Source organism: Melanostigma gelatinosum, assembly GCF_949748355.1.
Source record: "Melanostigma gelatinosum genome assembly, chromosome: 7".
Classification (NCBI taxonomy): Eukaryota; Metazoa; Chordata; class Actinopteri; order Perciformes; family Zoarcidae; genus Melanostigma; species Melanostigma gelatinosum.
The window spans coordinates 18,474,350-18,497,654 of record NC_136640.1 but is presented as its reverse complement, the minus strand read 5'-3'; the positions used below and the strand labels follow the sequence as shown (position 1 = coordinate 18,497,654).

Here is a 23,305-nt window from a genome sequence, read left to right as displayed (position 1 = left end):
TTAAGGAGAGAGGATACTCGACACCCCTCAGCAGAAATTCCACCTCGATGTTATGCACATTTTCCACCTTCTTACTGATGAAACCAGGTCATTAAATGCTTAGTTTAAACAGGTTCTGCGTTGCATGCACAGTGCCACACAGTATACAATAGATTGCTATATTGTTTGTGGACGCACAATGAGGTAAATCTCCTACAGCAGCTTTTCAATGTGTGCGGTGGTACGTCGCGTCCGCAGTCATACACATCAGAGCCGGAATTTGACTGTGCACTGCCTCGCAATGCAGCCAATCCATGTGTGGCCACAACACAGTAATCCTCTTCACAGAATTCACCCTGGAAAATAGCCCAAAATCTACTCTTAAAGCATGAGTCAAAAGCTCTATTTACTAGAGTCATGCAGTGACAATGTCCTGTTTCCTACTATGCTACTCTCTCATCACACAGGTCCACAAGGTGTCAGACGCTTCCTCCAGCAGTGCATTCTCCTCTGACTCTTGACAAGCCCAGTCATGATCCGACCCCAGTCAAGAGGACACCCACGCAGACATTGTGCAGCACAGCAGAGCAGGTTAACCACTACATTTTATTAAAACCTGGTTTGACTTTGGCACGGTGACCCCACTGCACTGCAAGATAAGAATCACAGATATTTTGGAATAGGTTACTATATGTGGGGGAGTCTAAACATGTTGAAGGCAGAGGGAGCCATAACACTCATTACTCCTAGGCTCCTATTGTGTTTACTGTTAACTTAAATTAACTTCAAATGACATTAAATTGAAATATAAAATCGGATTTATCGAACTCAACTGTTGTTTTTCTTGTGCATAGCTACGGAACAGCTGTTCTGCATGTTTGATTTAGCCCTCAGCCTTTGTATATATTATATATGCATACATACCAATGCCCACCTGTCAATGTGTAGCATCCCTAGAGCTTTTTATTACCTGGAAAAATGTAACTTTTACTGTGCTCAGTACCCTCTGATCCCTTTCAGATGCTTTTCATTCCATCCACAAAGTAGTGGGTGCAACCATTGTGTCTGCACCTACCTATTGTTTCACTTTAATGACATACACACCGTCTCACAGCTGGCATGTGTTGAAGTCAGTATACACAGTAGTTGCCATAAACCGTGCAGTTGAGTTGCACTGGACACTGTTGACAGGGTCCAATTATAAATATAGCCAAGCAAACTGCAAGGCAAAGCCCCCAGGCCTTGACAGCTCCTAGTTACAAGAGAAAATGAAAAAGAAGATGAATAGAACTTTCTGAAAGCAGCGATGGCAGAGAGGGAATTGGATCATACCCAAACCTTCTGGCTTTTTTTTGAGGCGAGGGGAAGTTTGATGATATTCTGTCACATCACATTTTTATCAGATTTATCCTTCTTAGAAGATCGAACTGTTGGCCTATAAAGGAAGTGAGGATGCCAGTCACACTGATGTGCAGGTGATTTATTGTTGGGCAAAGATACACATGGTGCAGGTTGTGGCTGTAATATTGTAGCTCAGCTCACTTTTGAACACCACGTATATAAATCTTGATCAGAATTTTAAAAATGATTTTCGGTTGCTAATTAATTCATGATGTTCTCACTGCGGAACATTTGAAAACATTTAAAGCTGTTTTTTTCAAAGCTCATCTTTTGTCTTTGTGGCTATTAGCACCGAGAAACTAAAGTTGTTTTGCTTTGCAATAACTCAGCTGACAGCTAACTTTGCATGTAACAGCAGTCCAAAGATACTGACTGCCTAGAAACCAAATAAAACATATTAATGTTAGATGTACCCACAATCTAAAAATATCCTGTTTTGCCTCTTGTTTACAGAAATACTTACTTTCAATATCCTCTCAGCTGAATGCCCTGCCTTGTCATACACTGACAGGCCAAACACTGACAGGCTTGTGTTCCCTGCTGTCATTGACACCACTGTCATTGTACCCGGGTTAGCAGAGATCGGCATCATGTAAGCTGCCTTAGCTCTGACAGGTGACATCAAGTCAACCTGTTACATGGATAATGAGGTGCTGCTGGATGGACTATCTGTGTCTTCAGTGCTGAAATCAGCAGCCAAGTGAACTCCAATCATTGTTTTGTTTGTGTATAATGTCTTTATCAACATTAACAACATGTTTTATTGCTCTGCATGCTTGAGCCCTACACCCCTAACATTGACTGTCTGTGTTTAATAAAGCAATGAATAATAAAGTAAATACAATTGTCAAGATCAGACATACATCCTGGATCAAATGTGAATTTAGACGGCGTCTCTTATCAATCCCAAATATATTCCCTTCCTGGCTCGAAATACTTTCGATAATTGTCTCCTTTGGTGTTACCCAACTGTTTGTGGTGGTGTTGCTAGAGTGACTCCATTTTAACAATACCTTGGACTTATCAGGACTATTTCTGTTGGTAGCTATTCCCTGGAGACAAAACAACTCCAGCCCCACTGATGTCATGAACGGTATTTTAGTTCCTCCGCTACAATTGTCCCTCACTCTGTCAGGGACAATTCTTTTGACGTTTGAAGCCGGATTGGTGGCAGCAGCTATTCTGAAGTCCTCCACTGTAAAGGAAAATGGTGTAACCCATAGAAACACAAAGCAGAGCCAACCGGCAGCCAAATCCATCTTCCACAGCTTATAATACTCTTGGGATACTACATATCTAAAAAGCCAGCAGAACCAGTCAGGTTGAATCATATTCTGCATTTGTGCTCCCAAAATCCCCAGGTGTGTGTGGACGCATGTATTAAGATAATGTATGGCCAGAGCAATCATACTACTTCCAAAACAAATCAAGTCTTATTTAGGTTTATTTATAGCCTGCTTTTAACAAATATGTTCACTGCGGTGCTTTGTGGAAAACAAATGAGGCAAAGAAAATCCAAGGACAAAACATAAGACAAATAAATAAATTGAGTTCTAATAATCTCTGTGTAAAATATGAGTGTGTGTGTGTGTGTGTGTGTAGATAAGAAGTTTCAGTTGGTTAAAACTCTCTGACCACATTGTTGACCTCCACTTGAAGCAGGGCATAACCTCGGACTTGCGGTTTATCATCAAAATGCAGGAGTAAAACCACAGAATGAAATGGAGAGTGGTGCTTACGTGACTAATGTTGTGGCATTCAAGCAGAATAATGTTTGCCGGTCTTCCAATTTCAAACCTCAAAAACATTTTTCTTTGCAGAATATGAAGCTTATTTAGTCGTGAATGTGATGCAATTTACAATTCAGAAATGCAAAGTTTCATAGATGACTTTGTCATGTAAATTCTGGAAAAGAAATCTGAAAATACTTGAATACTTTCTGTGTTTGTCAATACGTATATGTCATTGTAAGGTAAGATATGAATAAATGTAGATTTTTGGGTTGATTGTTGTATCGGGATTTGTTTCTGTTTTAGGAAAAATACAGTGATTCTATTGTTATTTCTGTATAATGTTGCACACAGACTTCTGAGTTAAAAGACACCAATCTGGCTGTAAAATATGGTCAAGTACCATTTAAACCTTTCTGTCCGTCTGCAATCTAATATAGTCAAATTAAATATGTTTTCCATTTCATTATGCTTCTATCATGTTGCTTACATGTGGGCACATTTGATAATCTTCAGTAAAAATAACATACTTCTGTATGTGTGACATTAATTGCTTGATGTTGTTGCACTCTTGTAAGGTGCAAGTTACGGAGAGATTTTAATGTAGTACGATGTGTAGTGCTGTGCCACAAAGCCTCTAACAGTGCAAAAACAATTGTAGGGGCACCAGGTCACTGTCAAAGCTGCCTTCATTATATTCTAACTAACCTGACTAATATGGTGTCAGTTAAGGACAAAAGCAAAGGCCAACCAGCAGACATTTAACCATTCATCCGTAGCTGAAAACCGCTTCTTTGACTTCAGACTTTTATGTTTTTAAAAACTCAAAATCTTGGGCTTCCTGTGGAGGTGTAGTCGCCCACGGGCCAAAGGTTACATCATGTAATCGGATTGCTGCCAGATACCCCGCAGGCATTCCTTCTCCTGATGAGTTTTAAAGCTGAGAGGCACTTAACATGTTTGGCCACCCTGCGGGCTGAACTCATTTATACTGCGCAAAACCAAAGAAAAATGAGAATTCGGCCAATGGGACTCACTCTGTGCCATCTGCATGTTGTCACATCATCAGCAGAAAAATGTTATTATGAGATTTCGGATTTGATTATTATAAAACAAAGTGCAAATTGTGTAGCGTATGACTTTCTGCACTGAGAGGAAATTTCTTTGATTCACAAAAACAACAACTAAATAGTGCAATGAAAACTATTTAATTCTAGAAAATAGAAATGATATTTTCGTTAAATTTAATTAAATTAAATTCAAGAATTGAATCTTCTTATGTGTAGTGGACTTGCAGCTGCTTAGTCTCGCCATTCCTCTTTGCTACATGTTATGCTCCTCAAGCCTTTGAAGTTCCCGGTTTCTGCTGAGCTGAACGCTGTTTGATCAAAAGTTGGGGACTAAGTCAGCAACAATATCACCTTGATGAAACAGAGTGCATTCACTAGATGCTCATGAAAAAGCTGCACACACTGCACATGTGGGGACAGCAATGCTTTCTCTTGGACTGCTTTTCAGTGTTATCATTGTTATGTTGTTATTTTTTAGAAAGAGAACAAAGTACATTGTGTTGGATTTACTCTGACATGATGACATGTACTGCCTCGGAGTGACAGTGTCGACAGCATGTGGGTGCCTATTGTTCCAATAGTCTGGGGAATGTCTCAAAGTCCCCCTGCCAAGCTGTAATTGACTTAATCTTTTCCATTAGCCCTAAGCCACCAAAGTCAGCTGTCATCTGTTAGAGTTAACTGGTGTAACAAGGTGCTTTTTATGCTCCCTGATAGATGTGAGTTTTAGCTATGAGATTTAAGGGTGATTTTCAACCCCTTACCCCACAGCACTGCACACAAACATACACACATCTCATCTGCTGACAGCGCTAATAAGCACCAGCACACAAACTGACAAACTCTTGCTCCTTTTTGTCAGGTGATGGGGTGTTGCTGATCTCATTGAGTTTGGTAAATACCCCTGCAGACAGACATAAACAGAACCTATAACCTCCAAGCATCTTCACACCTCCACGGGAAGCAAATAACAAACTGCTGCAGAGTATTTGGAGACAAACAATATACCAGTTTTATTTGGATAGTGAGAAAAGTCAACATTTGATTTAGATTTAGATTTTCAGAAAGCAAGCTACAATATTCAAACATGTACATTTTGTGTATAATAACAACTGTGAATATTATTTACCATATACTTCACTACCACTGCCAGAAGATGGCAACATCACATTATACATAGTGTGTTGCAAAGCATCTATTATATAATGATGGTGACAGTCTAAGAATAAAGAATAATACATCATTTAAAACATAATGTCTGACTTTACTTTGATGAATTAAGTGTAATTTCATGTCTATTAACGTTGATTGATTAATATGAAGCTAATGTAAAGTACATATATATGGGTTGATAATGAACATGAAACATCTTAACCGAAAAACAGAGATGAAAGAAACTGTAAGTCTACTTCGAATGATGGTGCATGCGCTGGGTATGGGACAGAATTAAATACATGTAGTGCAAACGTATGAATGTTCTGCTTGCAGGCAGATCTGGGAGAGAGAATAATAACCATCATTAAACATTACTGCCATACCTGTAGAAAATATTTACTGTAGCTGTGTTGTAGCGTCTCACAGCTGAAAGACGGGCAGGCCTAATTAGTTCAAGATCTTATCTAATGACTTTGAATTTCTGTTGCCAGGTTGACTACTGCATCAGCGTTCATTTATAGAAGCGGGGTCAAAACATGGATGATACATTCTGCATCTAATTGACAGAGAGCTGGACTGCAATGCCAAATATGTTCTACACCCACACAGCAAAGACTGACGGCCTCCTGTGAAGTGAAACCAGCCATGCATAACACACAAAACAACATTTTGGAAATGCATTGATTTCACCATGAAATCTGATATGAAGTTTACCGCTGAGAATTCAGACACTCTTTTTCTAAGTGTTCTTCAGTTTTCATTATTTATCATATGCAGATTAAAGACATAAACCCCAAGTGCTGGCACAAGAAAAGTGAGGTGAAAGTCGTAATCAACATACCGGGAACTGGGTCAGAACTAAGACGCTTTAGTAAAAGCAAACGTCATTAACAAACATGTGGCCTAGATTTTGAAACCCTCACTTAGCTTCCACCAAAGAGCAGATAAGACAGACAGTAATTTTAAAAAAGTGCCAGTAGTCTGGCGGCTTTAAAAATCTGTGCTCCAGATAAGGCTCATCAGGATCTCTCTCTGCCCTCTAGTGGCAAGTGAGCTTAGTAATTTATCACGTGAATCACAGAGTTATTATTACTAGCTCAATAAGATAGACTTTGTACATTCACATAAAGTTAAAGAGAATGATTTCTCAATAAAAAAATAGCATTTGTGTGTTTCTCACAACTGATAATAGTTTTATATCTGGATTTTGTGGGGGATAACATTTTGTTTGCAAGGATGGTTTCTTTAAAATGGTTTTGATTGGGGTCTTACCAACAGAGTCTGTTTTTCAGGTCTGTGACAATGTTAAAGGCGAAAAACCAAATGCTTAGCCGCAGAGCAATAAACAGAAGGTGTAAAAAAGACCTAGATTTATTGCATTATGTCTGGACCAGGAAGAGGAAAAATATTGCAATACAGGTCACATTCTGCAGTCTGGCATCAGCTCTTTCTATCAACAACTGTCCTCTACAAAAGGGACCAAAAATACAAAATATAGTACATGAGCTGATCACACGTGTGACCTGAACCTAAATTGACATCAGAGTGTTATGGCAGGAAATTCATCCAGGAAATAGATATAATATCTGAAAGGTGGCCACATCCTGGCCTTCACTTGTTCGGTTGGACTGAAAAGAAAATAGTCTGCAAAATGCTCCTCAGGGCAAAGAACTGTACAGCAGCTGCCTCGACTGTATACTGAAAAGACACACGGGCCAAAAAGGACAGATGCAGCATCTGCTTATATTGTCATAGACCTTTTCAAATGTCATGAACCTATTGATCATGTCAATCATCATTAAGCTAATTTCAGCCTGAATCATTAATGGCAGAATGAATTAGTTCATCTTTTCAATCATTCTTTGCTTTAAAATGGTTTTATGAAGAATGTCTTGTTCTTAATTAAGTCATTGCTTTTTTCTGTTTTAAGACATTTTTCTATGAAAAAATTAACCACACAAAACACCTAGAATATATATTTTTTATTCTCAGTTTCCCATATTCAATTAAAAAGGGTTGACAATGCTTCATATTCAGTTGAGCAACTTTATTTACTTCTGTAACCTTCCCAACAAAATGACAGGGTCAATTTAGCTATACTTTATTGGCCATTATGCTTTCCCAGTTAAATAAAACTGTATTAGATTAAATTTAACAAGCTGAATAAATAATCTAAAGGATGAACACCTCAGAAGACAAGAAAATGCAACATGTTCTGAGCTGCCAAAATGGATGCTACTTGGCATCAAAAATGAATGTGTAGATTTGAAGTAAAATCAATGCATAGGGGTAACGCACATCAATAAAAACATAAGTAAATGTGTGGACACCGTTGTGACACTTAAGTGTAATTTATTGGCACGTCCACATACAATACTTGTGGATGTGCACTTAAGGGAGCTACAGTGTGCAGACTTCCTTTAAGTATTTATTACCTTAAATTAGTTGGCTGTAAGTGCACAGAAGCAGGAAGCTCTAATGTTGTATTCATCACCTCAAGATGTTTACAAATTCTCATTTGTGGTGGAACTGCAACTTGATCTCTTCTCTTCAAAAGTATACATTTTTGTGGATTATAAACTTTTTCAATGGGCATATTCGCTGTGGCCGTAAAGGCTTTAGAAAATACCTTTTCTTCGTCTTCTTTAATGTCAAATTGAACTTGAAACTTGAAGGGACTCTGTGCTCACTTTCTGGGGAATTCTCGTGTCCCAGTGACAAATAGAAGATCGTGTTTTGAGACTGACTCACTCATATTTTAATACTTAAAACCAATAGGAAACGTATTACACTGGAGAGAGCAGTAAGCTGAATGGACTCTCATTACACTATTAATCATTTTGGCAATACAGTACATCCGACTTTTTAAATTTTTTTCCTGGATGTCACATTTGGGTCATAGTAATTAATATTAATAATAATGAGTGAGTTGTGTTTTAAAGTGATATTGTACAAAATATGTCCCGCTTATTGTTGGAATGCTGTTAAGCATTCCAACTATTGTTATCCTGTTTCTTTATTGTTGGAATGCTGTTAAGGGGTGCTATGACTTTTCATATTTCGAACCTTTAAACATTTTGAATTATTAAGCTTTTTATTTTCAATGGGATCTCTATGGAGAATATTTTCAAATGGCTTCAGGCACACAGGTGTTCGCGATTGAGCCAATTAGTGATGTTGATAAACACAGACTCACAGACACACGCGCACATACACTCCTCTCCCTCTCTCTCTGTGTCTCTCATACAGTCATTCAGGATCTTAGGGAATTCCCCTCCCTCCCCCACCCAGTCCCACCCTTTCAAAATAAAAGCCTCATGGATTCACTGTATTTAAACGTTTCGCTCAAAATTAGGCTTTTTTGTTGAAATAATGAATGCTCTTACTAATACTGCGACAACTACTACTACTGCTAATATTTCTAGTATTACTACTACGACTACTTCAACTTTTTCTGTTGCTACTATTACTACTACCATAAATATTATTACTACCACTACTGCTATTACGACACTACCACTACTTATTACTTATACCACAACTGCTAATACGGCTATTCCTGCTATCACCAGTACTAATACTACTACAGCTGTTAGTACGACTGCTACTAGTACTACTACTACTGCTACTTCAAAAACTGACTTTACTATTACTACTACGACTTATTCTACTACTACTACTGTTATATTAAATACTACGACCACTACTACAGCTATTACTACGACTACTGATACTACTACTACTACTTCTTCTAATTACTAATACGTCTTAGGGATCTTTAGAGGTCTTTCCCCCCTCCTCCACCCCCCCCCCCCCCCCCCACACACACACACATACACACACACGCCATTTTAAAATAAAAGCCCCACAGAATGAATCCTAACTGAAATGTTTGTGATGAGCCTGTCATTTAATAACCGGTTTGTGTTTATCTAACATTATGATTCTGTCTCCTCTCCCCTTCTCCCCCACACCCCACACCCCATTTCAAAATAAAAGCCCCAGAGAGTGAATTCTAACTGAACTGCTTGTGATGAAGCCTGTCATTTAATAACCTGTCATTTAAAAACAATGTTTTTGAGATTAATTTCAGCTTTCAGCATTCCAACGCATTTTCAGCAGGAAATGCATTTTCTAGTTAGAGCCATATCATCCAGCTATGTTTCACAGTACATAATGTGAAAAGTCTTATTAAATCGTGTGTCTGTTCATGATATTGTCTCTCACTGTGCTGCCAGATAATGGTGCTGGTATTCTGTGATGGAGTTGGTAATAGCACAAACAAGATTGCCTTGCAGATGTCTCATGACGATTGTGGCGTGATAATAGCTGCACTGATGATAAAATAACCACAAGTCCTGTAAGTGAGGGATTCTGTTGATTCAAAGGGAGGCAAATGCATCTTGGACACAAACAGTATCTGCCAGAATCAAACAAAAGCACACACATTTCTCCAGAACCCAACACATGCTGATCAAAATCCTCAATTTTGACATCGTATAATCATACGTTTTTTATTGTTTATTTATGTTTACTATGCCTATGTAGATTGTAATGAACTTTGTCCCTAGATATTTTTTTAATGCACTTTTTTTTGTCAAACCTGCAAGACTGCACACATTGGAGTGCATCTACACAAGAGCATTTTTACCCCATTCTTTTAGCTTTACAAAACATCTTCAATGAAATCACAGGAAAATAGCAAAAAGAAAAACACAAAACCATGGTTTGGTCAAAGTGCCATTGACAAAACATTTCTCTATACACACTTAAACATCAGCTGTATCTCAAGGGGGTGAGGGGGATATTGACAAACAGTCCTTGCAGTGCAAATATATAAGATGGAGAAAGGTTGGACACAGAACAGTTAGAGGCTGGGGATGTTTGATTTCTGGGAAAACCCTGAAGGCCACAGTGTGAAACAGAGTATGTGGGACTACAATCATCAAATGATGTGCTTCATGTGTAAAGATGTGTTGCATTACTGAAGGGCAAATTGTGCACATGCATGTTTCAGTTGCAGTAAAGCATGTTGTAATGGCAGTCAATACACAGTGGCCCCACTGTGGCCCCACAGTGGCCCCACTGTGTGTTTTTATACCCCCAGTATACTCTCCAATGATGTTTATGTCATCCTTGTGGTTTCCAGCAAACATCATATAATATATTTTCAACAGTGGATAAGTTCCCTTTAGTCTAAGTTTCAGTTTTAGTCATATTTTAGTCATAGTTTTAGACAAAGCTGTCTGAAGCACTCCAGATTATTACACTTTATAAGACTTTGGGTTTGATTAATTGTCTCTATTGAGCCATGTGCTTGTACTGTGTGATGGCCCTCATCTGCTGAATAATCAATCTTAAAAGGCAAGTATTAGTTCAGTTTCTCACATACAAACAGTCTTCTGTGTTTATAGGCCTTCTTTCTTGTGCATTTCTAGTCAGGCTGCATATTTAACTAGTCTAAGGCGCCTGCCCGCTTGTTTTCATCCTCTCTGCATCCGTAGTCCCATGAGAGAACTATTACCATAAATCCTCCAATAGTGGCCAGGGTATGCAGATGGTTCCTTGCCTTATTTGAAATAGGCATTTATTAGAGAAGGTACAATAAGGATGCTACTTCTTAGTTTCACATACTACAGCGGATCTGTATCACACCAAAGTATTTAGAACAACAGGTGGATAATATGAAGGCAAGATTCAAGGACAGAGGATATGATGATGAACAACCAAACACAGCATTGACTGAAGTATTTGCAGATTCAAGAGTGGAAAGAGGCCACTCCAAGTCTTCCATGGTATAGTGCCTATGAATACTTAAACAGGGCACAGCTAAAAAAAACGTGATTTCCTGTACAACCACCTCATCAACTGTGCCTGTGGTGAAGTACACATTGGTAAGAAAAAAATAACTCCTAAAGACTATGGCGGAACATCGTTCTGCAAACAATGCGAACAAAGACAGTCCAGTTGCCCTGCGTTTTGCACATATGAAGAATCCTCCGACTGGAATTAAGAGAGTTCAAATTCAGAAGAGGAGGCAACTTGAAAGAAGCCCTCCTGAGACGCAAGGCATATTGGATTTCTGCATTACAGAATGAGGACCTGGATCTCAGGGTCTTCCCGTAAAATGTCCTGTTAGACACAGTCAACCTCCAACCTCATTGTTTCCTGATCTGCTCTTTTTTGCCCTTTTTAATTCATGTTACTACATTATCCTGCTAATCCCTGTATTAATTTGTTCTTCGCAGCCTCTAGCATTCATCGGACAGATTCCCTTTATTCCTAATACGGCTTTATAGTGAAACATTTGCAGGACCGTGTGTGGAAATTTCTTGCAGGGTATGCCCAATGTAGCTATTGACATTGTGGCACTGGTACTGCCAATACAGCTGGGCTACATCAACACTCACATGTCTGACAGATGAGATAATTTGCAGCAGGCTAGATTAAGTAGAGTAACCTGTAATTACCTATTTAGTATTTTCATGTTCAGAAATTTGAGCATATTCAGTTTTGTCAAATTATATGGCTCCAATGTTTACTGCCAGTTGCAGCAGTCGTGGTACAGTCGTTTTGTGTTTTCTTATGCTATATTTACATAACGTCATCCGCCGTTAGAGTAGTAGTAGTTCTCAGAGGCCACCAGCAGGGGAATCTTAGCAATGTTGAGCTCCGTCAAGGGACACCTGCGGCTTCCTCCCTCCAGGTCACTCGCTGATCATTGATCACATGAATAAGGAAAGTTTATGTCCGCGCATCTCTCATTCGGGTAAAGTGCTCTCCTTTCCAGGTAGGAGTCTCGCATATACATGCTTATTTGTGTTTGTGGTAAACGTATACACTTGTGAAAGACACAGAACTCTTGGAAACCGTCTTGAGAATACGATGCTGAAGTGCATGCATCTCGTGAACCTATGAATAGTTGTCTAGTGCTGCAGTGACTGGGCCTACACCTTTAAGCAGACATTTGCAGAATGACTATTTTTGTTTGTTTGTTTGTTTAAAACATATCTTAGCTCATATTATATCGTGAATTCTATTTTAACTTGCTTAAGTGGTATCAACGAGACTTTAACAAGGGCTTGATCTGCATGGGTTTTGTTGATTAGTAGCAAGCAATGGCTTCACGATTTTAATCAGTCAAAAATAAATGAATAAAGCATAAATAAATACGTATAAACTATTGGAATTCCTATATGTCCACGATACATATACGTTTTATTTTAATTAGCCAATAAAACCTGAAAAGAAAACAAGTGAGCAAAGATAAAGGGATACCTTTACTGTCAACGCTGCATTGTTGTTGGACAATATGACAATATTAATAAAAAAGTAAATGTATAACTTTTACATATAGTGGATAACAAGGTGGAACTGGTTGCCTCGATGGGAAACTCCCCCTTACACCTTGTAAAATTTAGGCTACACTGATACAGAAAAGTGAAAAGGGGCGGTGATGGCTAAAGATGCGTTGTCCGCCGATTAACAGTTTATATAAGAGGATACAGTCTGTCACCTGATTCGACGCGTGTATTTTGCAGAGACGTGCAGGACGGGGCAGTAACATTTGCGTCATGCTCCAACAGACGCGAGAGCGAAAGGGGTGGAGGGGGCCATGCCAGTGATAAGTTACAGTCTCAGTGGAGACTTTTACTGATAAGATGATGATGCGCCTGTTTTCTTTCTGACTGCCCCATCATCTGGTTCTCCGTCGAGTGGTTATTGATTTAATCACAACTGGAAAGAAACAGGAGGAAGGTAAAGTTTCCGTGTTTTATTTGTGCAATGTTATTGCGGGGGCCGAGTTGTTATGAGTGATTACGCACGCTTCTAACGAAAATGTGTCCTTTTTTTTTTGATCATCTATATAGTTATCTCGTTGTAAACTGAGAACGAAAAAAATACTTTCAATCATGTTTCAGGTTATGTTTATGTTAATTAGTGGAAGAGTGTTTTCAGTTTAACAATAACATGTTTAACAATAATTTGAATGAAAAAGACAAATACATCTTTTTAGGCAAAATGCGTTGTCAAAAAAGCAATAAGCTTATAAACTAATACTGACCTAAATGCTTTGTTTTCCGTTGTAACATTTTAATTTAGTTAGATTGCTCAGATGATTATAGAAAGACTGTTTTGGGAGGTTCCATACTGATACTGTTCCCACTGTGTCTGAAACATGAGAGCTAACACTGAAACTTGATTCCATATTCTCCCTTGTCTTATAATTTCTCATTCATTCTCAGTTGAGACTTTAAAGCTGTAGCAGCAATGTCACAGCTGTATTACAGGAACACTGACAACTCGTCATACAGGGACCGCATCCCCCTGCGGATCGTGCGAGCCGAGTCTGAGCTCTCTGCCCTGGAGAAGGCCTACCTGGGTGCTGTTGAGAAGGGGGACTATGCCAGTGTGAAACAAGCCCTGGAGGAGGCTGAGATCTACTTCAGGATCAACATCAACTGCATCGACCCCCTGGGGCGCACAGCGCTGCTCATTGCCATTGAAAATGAGAACCTGGAGATCATTGATTTGCTGCTCAGCTTTAACTTATATTTGGGTGATGCCCTGCTACATGCCATCCGCAAAGAAGTGGTGGGGGCCGTGGAGCTGCTGCTCAACCACAAGAAGCCCCGTGGGGAAAAACAGGTAGTAGATGCATGAGCACATCACATGTACAGTTTACATTCCCACAGGGGTTTCTCTTGTTGTTGAAGTTGTTGTTTATTGCTAACCTTTCTGGCATCGGTCAATTCCATTTCATTCATTTTTGGACTTCAAGCTTTGTTCACAAGACTTTTTCTGAGCCGCATTTCTTCCGTAATAGAATTTGAACCAACCTGCCCATGCAGTTATGCCTCCTGTGATTACTGTACTGTACACTCATATTTACATTTGTCACCAACCCGTGTATCAATTTTCCAGAAACCTTTGTCGAGGTAGGGCACTTAGTCGTCTTACTCATTAGGGCAGAAGAATCATGGGGTCTCACTGTCGGCTACGAATTCCAGTTAGGCTTATAGAGTTGTTTCTATTATGTGATACTTCTTTTTGAAAACATCCTACTCACAGTTTGTCTGACTTGCAAATGCACGTACTGTACAGAAAAAAGGAGTCAGTGGGCACATGTACAATATGTGGTGCCTTCAATCTGCTTTGATGCAAAACATTCTTAGCTGTCCTGTTTAGCAACAAGTATTCTTATTCTTCAATGAATCAATTCACCCTATAAAGCAAGATTTAAAATACTTAACAGAGTACAGTATATTTCGCTACCGTTACGTTTGTTTTAACACTGGAAACCTGTCCAGACTCCACCCTGCTTGCCTGGACTATACTACAACACTCCAGAACTGTCAGAAACAAATGCAGTTCAGAAAATCGATTTTCCTAGACTTTGGTAACATGCCTGCTATTCCTCAAAACTATCACTAGCTGGACAGCTATACTTTTAAGCTACTAGGAGATCACAATATAACCATTTAGGTCAATGTTATGTCAGCTATCAGTGACAGGTTTTCAGTCATTCTATTCTTCAGTCTAAAACTGATAGAGAGAAAGAAACAAAATGATTGCGCTTTCCTCTGTTCTTAGTTTCAGACATGGCTGTGTTTATTTTAGGAATCTTATATTTTCTTTACTGTTGTTTTTTTTGCCACCGCTTTTACAACAAATAGTGATGTTCCACTGTTTGGGTTGCTTTCAAATTCTTGACATCTTTGCAAATACTGTATGTTTTTGACACTGCTGGGTCTGGTAATGGACTTGGTGTATTATGTGAAGACAAGGAAAAAAATAAAGGATGAAGTTGCTTCCTACCAGGAAGATATTTTGAGGCCAGCTGAACCACAAGCCATTAGCTGTGTGCTTGCTGTTAGACAAGATCATCAGAGACCCAAGGCAAATGAAATTAGACCCATTCAAACCAGTTGTTTCAGTTCATGTGAGGGGTTTCAAAAGCAACCCATTTATTCCGTTTCATTTCCTCCTAACTTTTCTTTGCCTCTCTCTGCTTCCTGAAAAGGTTCCAGAAATTCTACTGGACAAACAGTTTTCAGACTTCACCCCAGACATCACTCCAATCATCCTTGCAGCCCACACCAACAACTACGAGATCATCAAACTACTTCTGCAGCGAGGTGTTTCCATACCTCAGCCACATGCTGTGCGCTGCAACTGTGTGGAGTGTTTGTCCAGTTCAGACGTGGACGGCCTACGCCACTCACGCTCCCGGCTTAACATCTACAAGGCCCTTGCCAGCTCGTCTCTTATCGCCCTCTCCAGTGAAGATCCTTTCCTCACGGCGTTTCAACTCAGCTGGGAGCTGAAGGAGCTCAGCACAGTAGAGAACGAGTTCAAGTCAGAGTATGAGGAACTGGCCCGAATGTGTAAACAATTTGCAAAGGACCTCTTGGACCAGACCCGGAGCTCTAAAGAGTTGGAAATAATCCTCAACTACCGCGATGACATCAACCCTATGATGGATGAGATCACCAATGATCTGGCCCGACTGAAGCTGGCTATCAAATATTTCCAGAAGGAGGTAAGCTCTTTGTAGATTATGATATCCTGTTTTTCACATTATTGCAGTGTCCAACAGTATTTTAATAACAATTTGTCTTGGTAACACTGGCACACACACACACACAAGGACTACTTGTTGCATTATTATAACAACATGGACTGGATAACGGTTCCAAGATGAGTTGTAAATGGCCTCAGATGGGTGGAGATGTCCTTAGGGAGTTTAGAGCAACATCTAATTGCCAGGCTGGCTCTTAGCAATGCATTACAGTAGCACTCTAAGACAGTCCCGTGACAATTGGATAATTGGGGATAATGATGGAATAAGTGATGGCCATTTCCCTGAAATACATACTCATAATATTTTAATTAGGGCGGGAACCTTTTACTGTATTTTACCATCTTTTCTGGAGTATGTATCCCTTGGATGCAATGCTAACTTTTTTTGCTTAACACAGCAACAGGTGATAACAATGGAAGCTGGTAAACATGACTTCTCTTTATAGTGGGAGGTCAGGAAATGTGGCACGATAACATTTTACTGCATTTACACAAGTAGAGGAAAGCTCAGGGTTGTTTTGCTTTTTCTGTTGGTTCCTGCACAACAGGATAAAGTGCAGACTCATTTCAGCAGTTGTCTTTTATTTGTTCCACTCATTAAAGAGACTACATCAAGCTTTTGGGTTTTGTTTGCATACAGTGTGTAGTAGTTGCATACTTAAATGCTCTTCTTGCGTTATGGATTCAGATCTCAACCTGAACAGCCATATCAAGACAATTACAAAATCAGCCTACTATCACCTGAAGAATATATCAAGGATTAGAGGACTTATGTCTCAACAGGATTTGGAAAAACTTGTCCACGCATTTATCTTCAGCAGACTGGACTACTGTAACGGTGTGTTTACAGGTCTCTGTAAAAAGTCCGTCAGAAAGCTGCAGCTGATTCAGAACGCTGCAGCTCGAGTCCTCACTAAGACCAGGAGGGTGGATCACATCACTCCAGTTCTGAGGTCTTTGCACTGGCTTCCTGTCCAACAAAGAATTGACTTTAAAATCCTGCTGTTGGTTTACAAAGCACTGAATGGTTTAGGGCCAAAATACATCTCTGAATTGCTGCTACCTTATGAACCATCCCGACCCCTCAGGTCGTCTGGGACCGGTCTACTTTCTGTTCCCAGAGTCAGAACTAAACATGGAGAAGCAGCGTTCAGTTTTTCTGCTCCACATATCTGGAACAAAGTCCCAGAAAGCTGCAGGTCTGCTGAGACCCTCAGCTCATTTAAATCAAGATTGAAGACTTTTCTGTTTGCTGCTGCCTTTAATTGAACCACGTTCAATTCATATATTAATCAATTTCCTGCATTTCTGCATTTTACTACTGCATTTTATTTCTTGCACTGTTTTTTAATGTTTTAATGAATGTGCTAAATTGTTTTTAAATCTCCTTTTCTGGTTTTATGTGAAGCACTTTGAATTACCTTGTTGTTGAAATGTGCTATACAAATATACTTGCCTTGCCTTGCCTTCTACATTACATTTGGTCTCGCCTTCAGCATCTAAGAGTCTTTCCATGCAGTGCTTTTCTGTTGTGCTTTGATGTGACAGTTGGTAATGTGAGAATGAAAGATCAGTGTGACTGTTAGCAGCCCCTTGTGCCACAATTGGTCTCCATGGCAAAAGGTTTTACCGCTCAACTTCAAGGGCTCAGTGGCTATTTGTTTTAACACAGATGGGTGTTTAGGACAAGATTTCTTTGGTCAATTGTGGATTACATTTTATATTGATCATCCCTGCACTACCACACTACTACTACTACTACTACTACTACTACTACTACTACTACTACTACTACTACTACTACTACTGCTACTACTACTACCAATAATAATAATAATTGCAGTGATAATGATAATAATGATTCTGCAGTGAGATTTGACTTCCTTGAGATTCAAATTCTTTAAGAGTTGAATCAAGCTTTGGAAACAGAGATGCTGTCAGTTTTCAGCCAGTAAAATCCTGGATGCAATAATGCATAAGACAACTTTATCTTCTGTATTGAAATACTTGGCCTGTGTGTCCTGTAGTGATGCTGAATCAAGAAAAATCATTGAACTTGATAAAACAAACAGCTTAATGGGTTCGTTTTACTCTGACCACCCTCCGTTAGAAGAAGAGCAGCTGTTGCTTACATAAACCTTTTATTTCACAAATGTACAATTAGAATGCATTATAGAGATTTGCTCTTAGCTCTGTAAAAGACAAAATTAAGAAAAGGGTCAGAACCATGTAGCTTTTCTGCTGTGTCACTGTAATGGTTAAGCATTCAGAAAACTCCCCAAGTGCAACAAGTGCAAAACATGGTCAAGTGTTGAATAAAAAAATGTAATCGCTGAATATGTTTTTGTTGTATTTATATCTACAATATGCATGTACAGAAACGTAAACTGACAGTTAACACAGTATGTCATCACGAAGAACATGCCTTAGGACAGAATTAATTATATTTTTTTAGGAGGAGAGTGGTGTGACATGTGAAAGAAGGGGTTTTCACCCTCCAAAAATGTCCTCAGGCAAAATCTGTTCCCAACAGATGCCACCTTTTGCCTCCAGTCATGTAACGGCAAGTCAACATCTCACAAGGACGAATAGGAAACATTAACGATGTCAGATTCTGCATTGATAGATGACCTCATCATCCCCCATGTAATGCTTTATAGAACCATAATGGACATCCATTTGGCCGTGACTTGGTTAAACTGAAATTAACTTCAATCCCCGTCTGCAGATGTCCAGCAGATGTTTATATCAAATCTCACAGTCAATTCGGAAATGTTTTCCCACTTGAAATTTTTGCCTTGCATGCTCACAAGATAAAAGTCTGTTATTCATTTTGCATCATACGAGTCTACAGTCATGTAGTGATTGGATTCAACTTTTGCGATTGGATGTTAGATAAGTTGTGCTAAAAATAAAATAGACAACATACAGTAAGAAAAAAAATGGAAATCTATTTTACGTGTTTGTTCAATGTCCTCCGTTGGAGGGGTTCCTGAAGGATGGTTTTAGAGATTTCATGAAGGTTCTAGATGTTGAGTTGTTGTATAAAAATGGAGGTACCGGTAGTTGGGACATGTCCTATTGAGCCTCTTGTAGGGGACAGACAAGCTTGGTACTTTGAGGAAGAATCTGATTTGAGGTGTTTATACCTCCAGTTTCAGTGGCAGTTTAGACTTCATAAAACAAACACGGGCTATTACTATATCTTCTCAAAAATATAAAAAACATATAGCCTCTTCTTAGCATACTTAATAACATAATAGTACAAATAAACATTTATCCAGTGAGTAAGCAATTATGTCAGCAGTTTTGTTTGCAGAGAACAAAAACAACAGAAGTTGCACATTGTTCTCATTATAATTTATTTAACATGTTTATTTAAATCAAAACATGTATATGCTAGTTAGCTTTTCCTCCATTTATTTCATTGTATAGAGATGAGATGGTACTGAGATCGTTATTTCCAAGATAATTGTATTAATTCAAGTTCACATCCCAACATTAGGGAGATACTATGTGGTGCAGTGAGCACCATGACACAAACATTTTGAATACAGCCTTTAATGTCTTGTTAATTGATGGTTTTATATGTATTGTTTTGTTTTTGTGTACAGTTTGCAGGTCTCTCATGCAGGTAGCTTAATGGCCTTTGTTCTGATTTGTCCATCATTTTCTGAATGGAATTCACAGACAAGGAGGTAGTTCATTTTTAGTTGATATGTCTTTATTTGTCTCTCTCTTACTTCTAGTTTGTTGCTCAGCCCAACTGTCAGCAGCTGCTGGCATCTCAGTGGTATGATGAGTTCCCAGGCTGGAGGAGGCGTCACTGGGCAGGGAAACTCATCACATGTATCTTCATTGGCCTCCTCTTTCCACTGTTCTCCATCTTCTACATGATCGCTCCAAAGAGCCGTTATGGCTTATTCATCCGTAAGCCTTTCATCAAGTTCATCTGTCACACTGCTTCCTACCTGACCTTCCTCTTCCTGCTCCTGTTGGCCTCGCAGCATATAGCCTTTAAACCCTCGAAGTATCAAGACTATCAAGGCCCAGCACCCACCATTGTGGAATGGCTGATCCTGCCCTGGGTGCTTGGTAACAACACACACGCACACACACATACACATACACATACACACACACACACACACACACTCTAACAGACTGCTGTTTATCCTGATGTTATCGTGCACTATTGTACATTTCTACACTGTACACACACATTTGAAAAAGGTCAAACAAAGGTGCTTACTGTGACCACGACCATACTGTTCTATCTGCACACCAGTTGTTTGTCACATATCTTTTCTTGTGGAAAAGATCTTATCTTTTCTACTGTATACTTGATTGATGGTTTTGACAAATAACCTTTTGTTCTTCTCTCCGAGGCTTTATATGGACTGAGATCAAACAGATGTGGGATAGTGGTTTCCAAGACTACATAGATGACTGGTGGAACTTAATGGACTTCATAATGAACACCTTGTATATTGCAACCATTTCTCTGAAGATTGTTGCCTTTACAAAGGTATTGTACATCTTACAGTGCAAGGTATTTGACTATTAACACAGTATATCAAAGATTGCAGCATTTAATGTAATTGAAAAAACAGGTATGTTAACCCCAGCTTTTAACTTTGTTGCAGCCTCAATCATAGTTTACTATTAAGAGGAAAGAGAGAATAAATGGTATCACAGTATTGTACTTTAAAGTAGAACGGTTCATTTGTGTGCTGAAAAACTTGAAATGTTGCAGCATCTATTTTTTATGGTAGTCTATTAGAAAAACTTTATTAATCCCCAGTGGGGAAACTCTTTATGAATTCTATGAATTCATTGTTCTTGTTCTCTTCTTTTTTACAGTACGGTGGGGCCAAAGCGAGATACTGCTGGGATATGTGGCATCCGACTTTGGTTGCAGAGGCATTGTTTGCCATTGCCAACATCTTCAGCTCCTTGCGCCTCATTTGCCTTTTCACTGCCAACTCCCATCTGGGCCCCTTACAGATCTCACTGGGCCGCATGCTCCTGGACATCCTCAAGTTCCTCTTCATCTATTGTCTCGTGCTGATAGCCTTTGCAAATGGCCTTAACCAACTCTACTTTTATTATGACACAAATGTGGGCACTAAATGCAGGGGTATTCGCTGTGATGTTCAAAACAACGCCTTCTCAACGCAAGTTGGAGTTTTCAAATATTTTGTCCCTGACGAACCTGCATTGTTAGTAATTACACCGTTAGTTTTTCAGCAGCGCATTGTGTGATGTATGGTTGTTTGCTTTTCAGGCTGTTCGAGACACTGCAGTCATTATTTTGGTCTATATTTGGCCTGATTCCCCTCCATGTGACCAATGTGGACCCACCCCATGAATTCACTGAGTTTGTAGGCCGCACCATGTTTGGCACGTATAACGTCATCTCCCTGGTAGTGCTTTTGAACATGCTAATTGCAATGATGAACAACTCCTACCAGCACATTGCTGTGAGTGCTAGCGCTTACATATTGTTTTAGTTTTACCACACTAATTTGTCTTGTATTGTTTATTTTACAAATTCAGTTTTTTTTTCTTTTCAGGATCATGCAGATATAGAGTGGAAATTTGCAAGAACAAAATTATGGATGAGCTATTTTGAAGAAGGGGGAACTTTGCCATCTCCATTCAATATCATACCCAGTCCAAAGTCAATTTATAATTTTTTTGGATGGATATATACACATTTATTTAAGAGGACAAGTTTAAAAAGGCTTGAAACCTTTGAAACTTTGGGGGTAAGGAGATATTTGATATTTCTTCTGATCTATGTTGTCACCTATGCATTGCATACTCTATGTTTTCAATGCATGTCTGGTATTATAGAGTCAAAGCGGGTGGCTCCAAAAGAATGAAGAGTAAAATAAATCACCTGTTATCTTCAGAATTTGATTAGTCGCTAAGTTAGTCAACATAATAAAACCTTGTAATAAGCAAGGGCAAGTAAAGTAAGATCAATTCGCCCTACCATTGCAAACTGAGATAACATGTCACTTGGTTGATGTTCCATTTTTTCTTTTTGTTTCAGAGACGTGCGGCCGAAAATGTAAGATTAAACCATGAGTATCAGGTAATGACTTGTATTACTCAATGAACTGTAAAGATTTGATGTATTGTTTTTGACTTTGGTCATTTTTGATGAAACTTTATGTAAAAACAATTCCATGGTTTTTCACCTCAAGACGTTATGTATCTTTTTTAGGAGGTTTTGAGGAACCTCATGAAGCGCTATGTTGCAGCAATGATCAGAGATGCCAAGACAGAGGAAGGTCTAACAGAAGAGAATTTCAAGGTAGTATGCAGTCAATTACTCAAGTTTGTTTTTCATGGCTGTGTTATCTCTGCTGTTTAATCCCTGGTTCTCAACACTTGATAGGAGCTCAAGCAGGATATCTCCAGCTTCCGCTATGAAGTCCTCGGAATGATGAAGGGTCAACCTCAAGGTGGGGTCGCAGGTAACGTCGCAAGCTCCAGCTTGGCTTATCCTGGAAACTCATTCAAGTATTCTCCCAAATTCCCTACCGATGAGCCTCAACAGAAGCTAAACGTGTTTGACATCACCTCCCCCACCCTGCAGAGCGGAGCTGGCACCACCACCAGCTCTGTGGGCTCTAACAGGCAAGCACATGGTTCAGTTGTTCTGTCCAGCATTGGACAGATTCAGAAGGAGCTATCCAAGAATGTCTCCGATTCTGGTTCCCTCCAGGGACAGGGACTCCCTTCTCCGAAATATGATAAAATATACTCAGAGGAAGATACGGAGGGATTTGGTGGACAAAACCAAAAACACCTTCAGACTGAGAGAGTGATCGTTGAAGTCCTACAGAAAGTGGACAAGGATATTCAGGAGATTGACATTTCTTGCAAAGAACACACTCAGGAAGTAAAAAATGGTCCAAAGAAATATGAAAATTAATTTGTGTTTTTAATGGAGAGATTTTGAAAATGATTTAAAACATTTTTGGATTGAAACTTTCAGTAATTCAACTACCATTTGTAAAACAGTTGATCAAAAATGATTGTATTATCTCATGATTATAAGTTAAACCATATGTGCAGTTAAAATACTCTTGTATCCTGCAATACATATAATGGTATAGTAATATTATGTTATCTCACATTATATTACATGCATTCACCTCTGATTGATAGAAGATACAACAAAACTGAGAGAGGATAGACCTCAGTAAGGGCTAACTTGAATTGTGAAGCAAGTTCCTAATTCTTATTTTACCATGAGCATTTCATTCCAAAGAGCCCTGACATCCTGCTGCCTATCATCATCCACCTTGAACTTCTGACTGTGATATGCAAATTCATCTTCTCTATGTCTTTAGAAAAGTAACATTCATC

General features: G+C 39.1%; 1 protein-coding gene across 1 annotated transcript; it reads left to right on the top strand.

The window, feature by feature from the left end:
- Window positions 1–13,606: 13,606 nt before the first annotated feature.
- On the top strand, window positions 13,607–22,868 carry trpc4b (transient receptor potential cation channel, subfamily C, member 4b; the record flags this gene model as incomplete). The annotated part of the gene is made up of 10 exons (XM_079272292.1): window positions 13,607–13,984; window positions 15,360–15,878; window positions 19,669–20,014; window positions 20,308–20,447; window positions 20,783–21,096; window positions 21,207–21,402; window positions 21,496–21,690; window positions 21,981–22,022; window positions 22,155–22,244; window positions 22,329–22,868. The coding sequence occupies 10 exons, from the start codon at window positions 13,607–13,609 to the stop codon at window positions 22,866–22,868; spliced, it is 2,760 nt and encodes a 919-aa protein (XP_079128418.1).
- Between the last annotated feature and the right edge of the window lie 437 nt (window positions 22,869–23,305).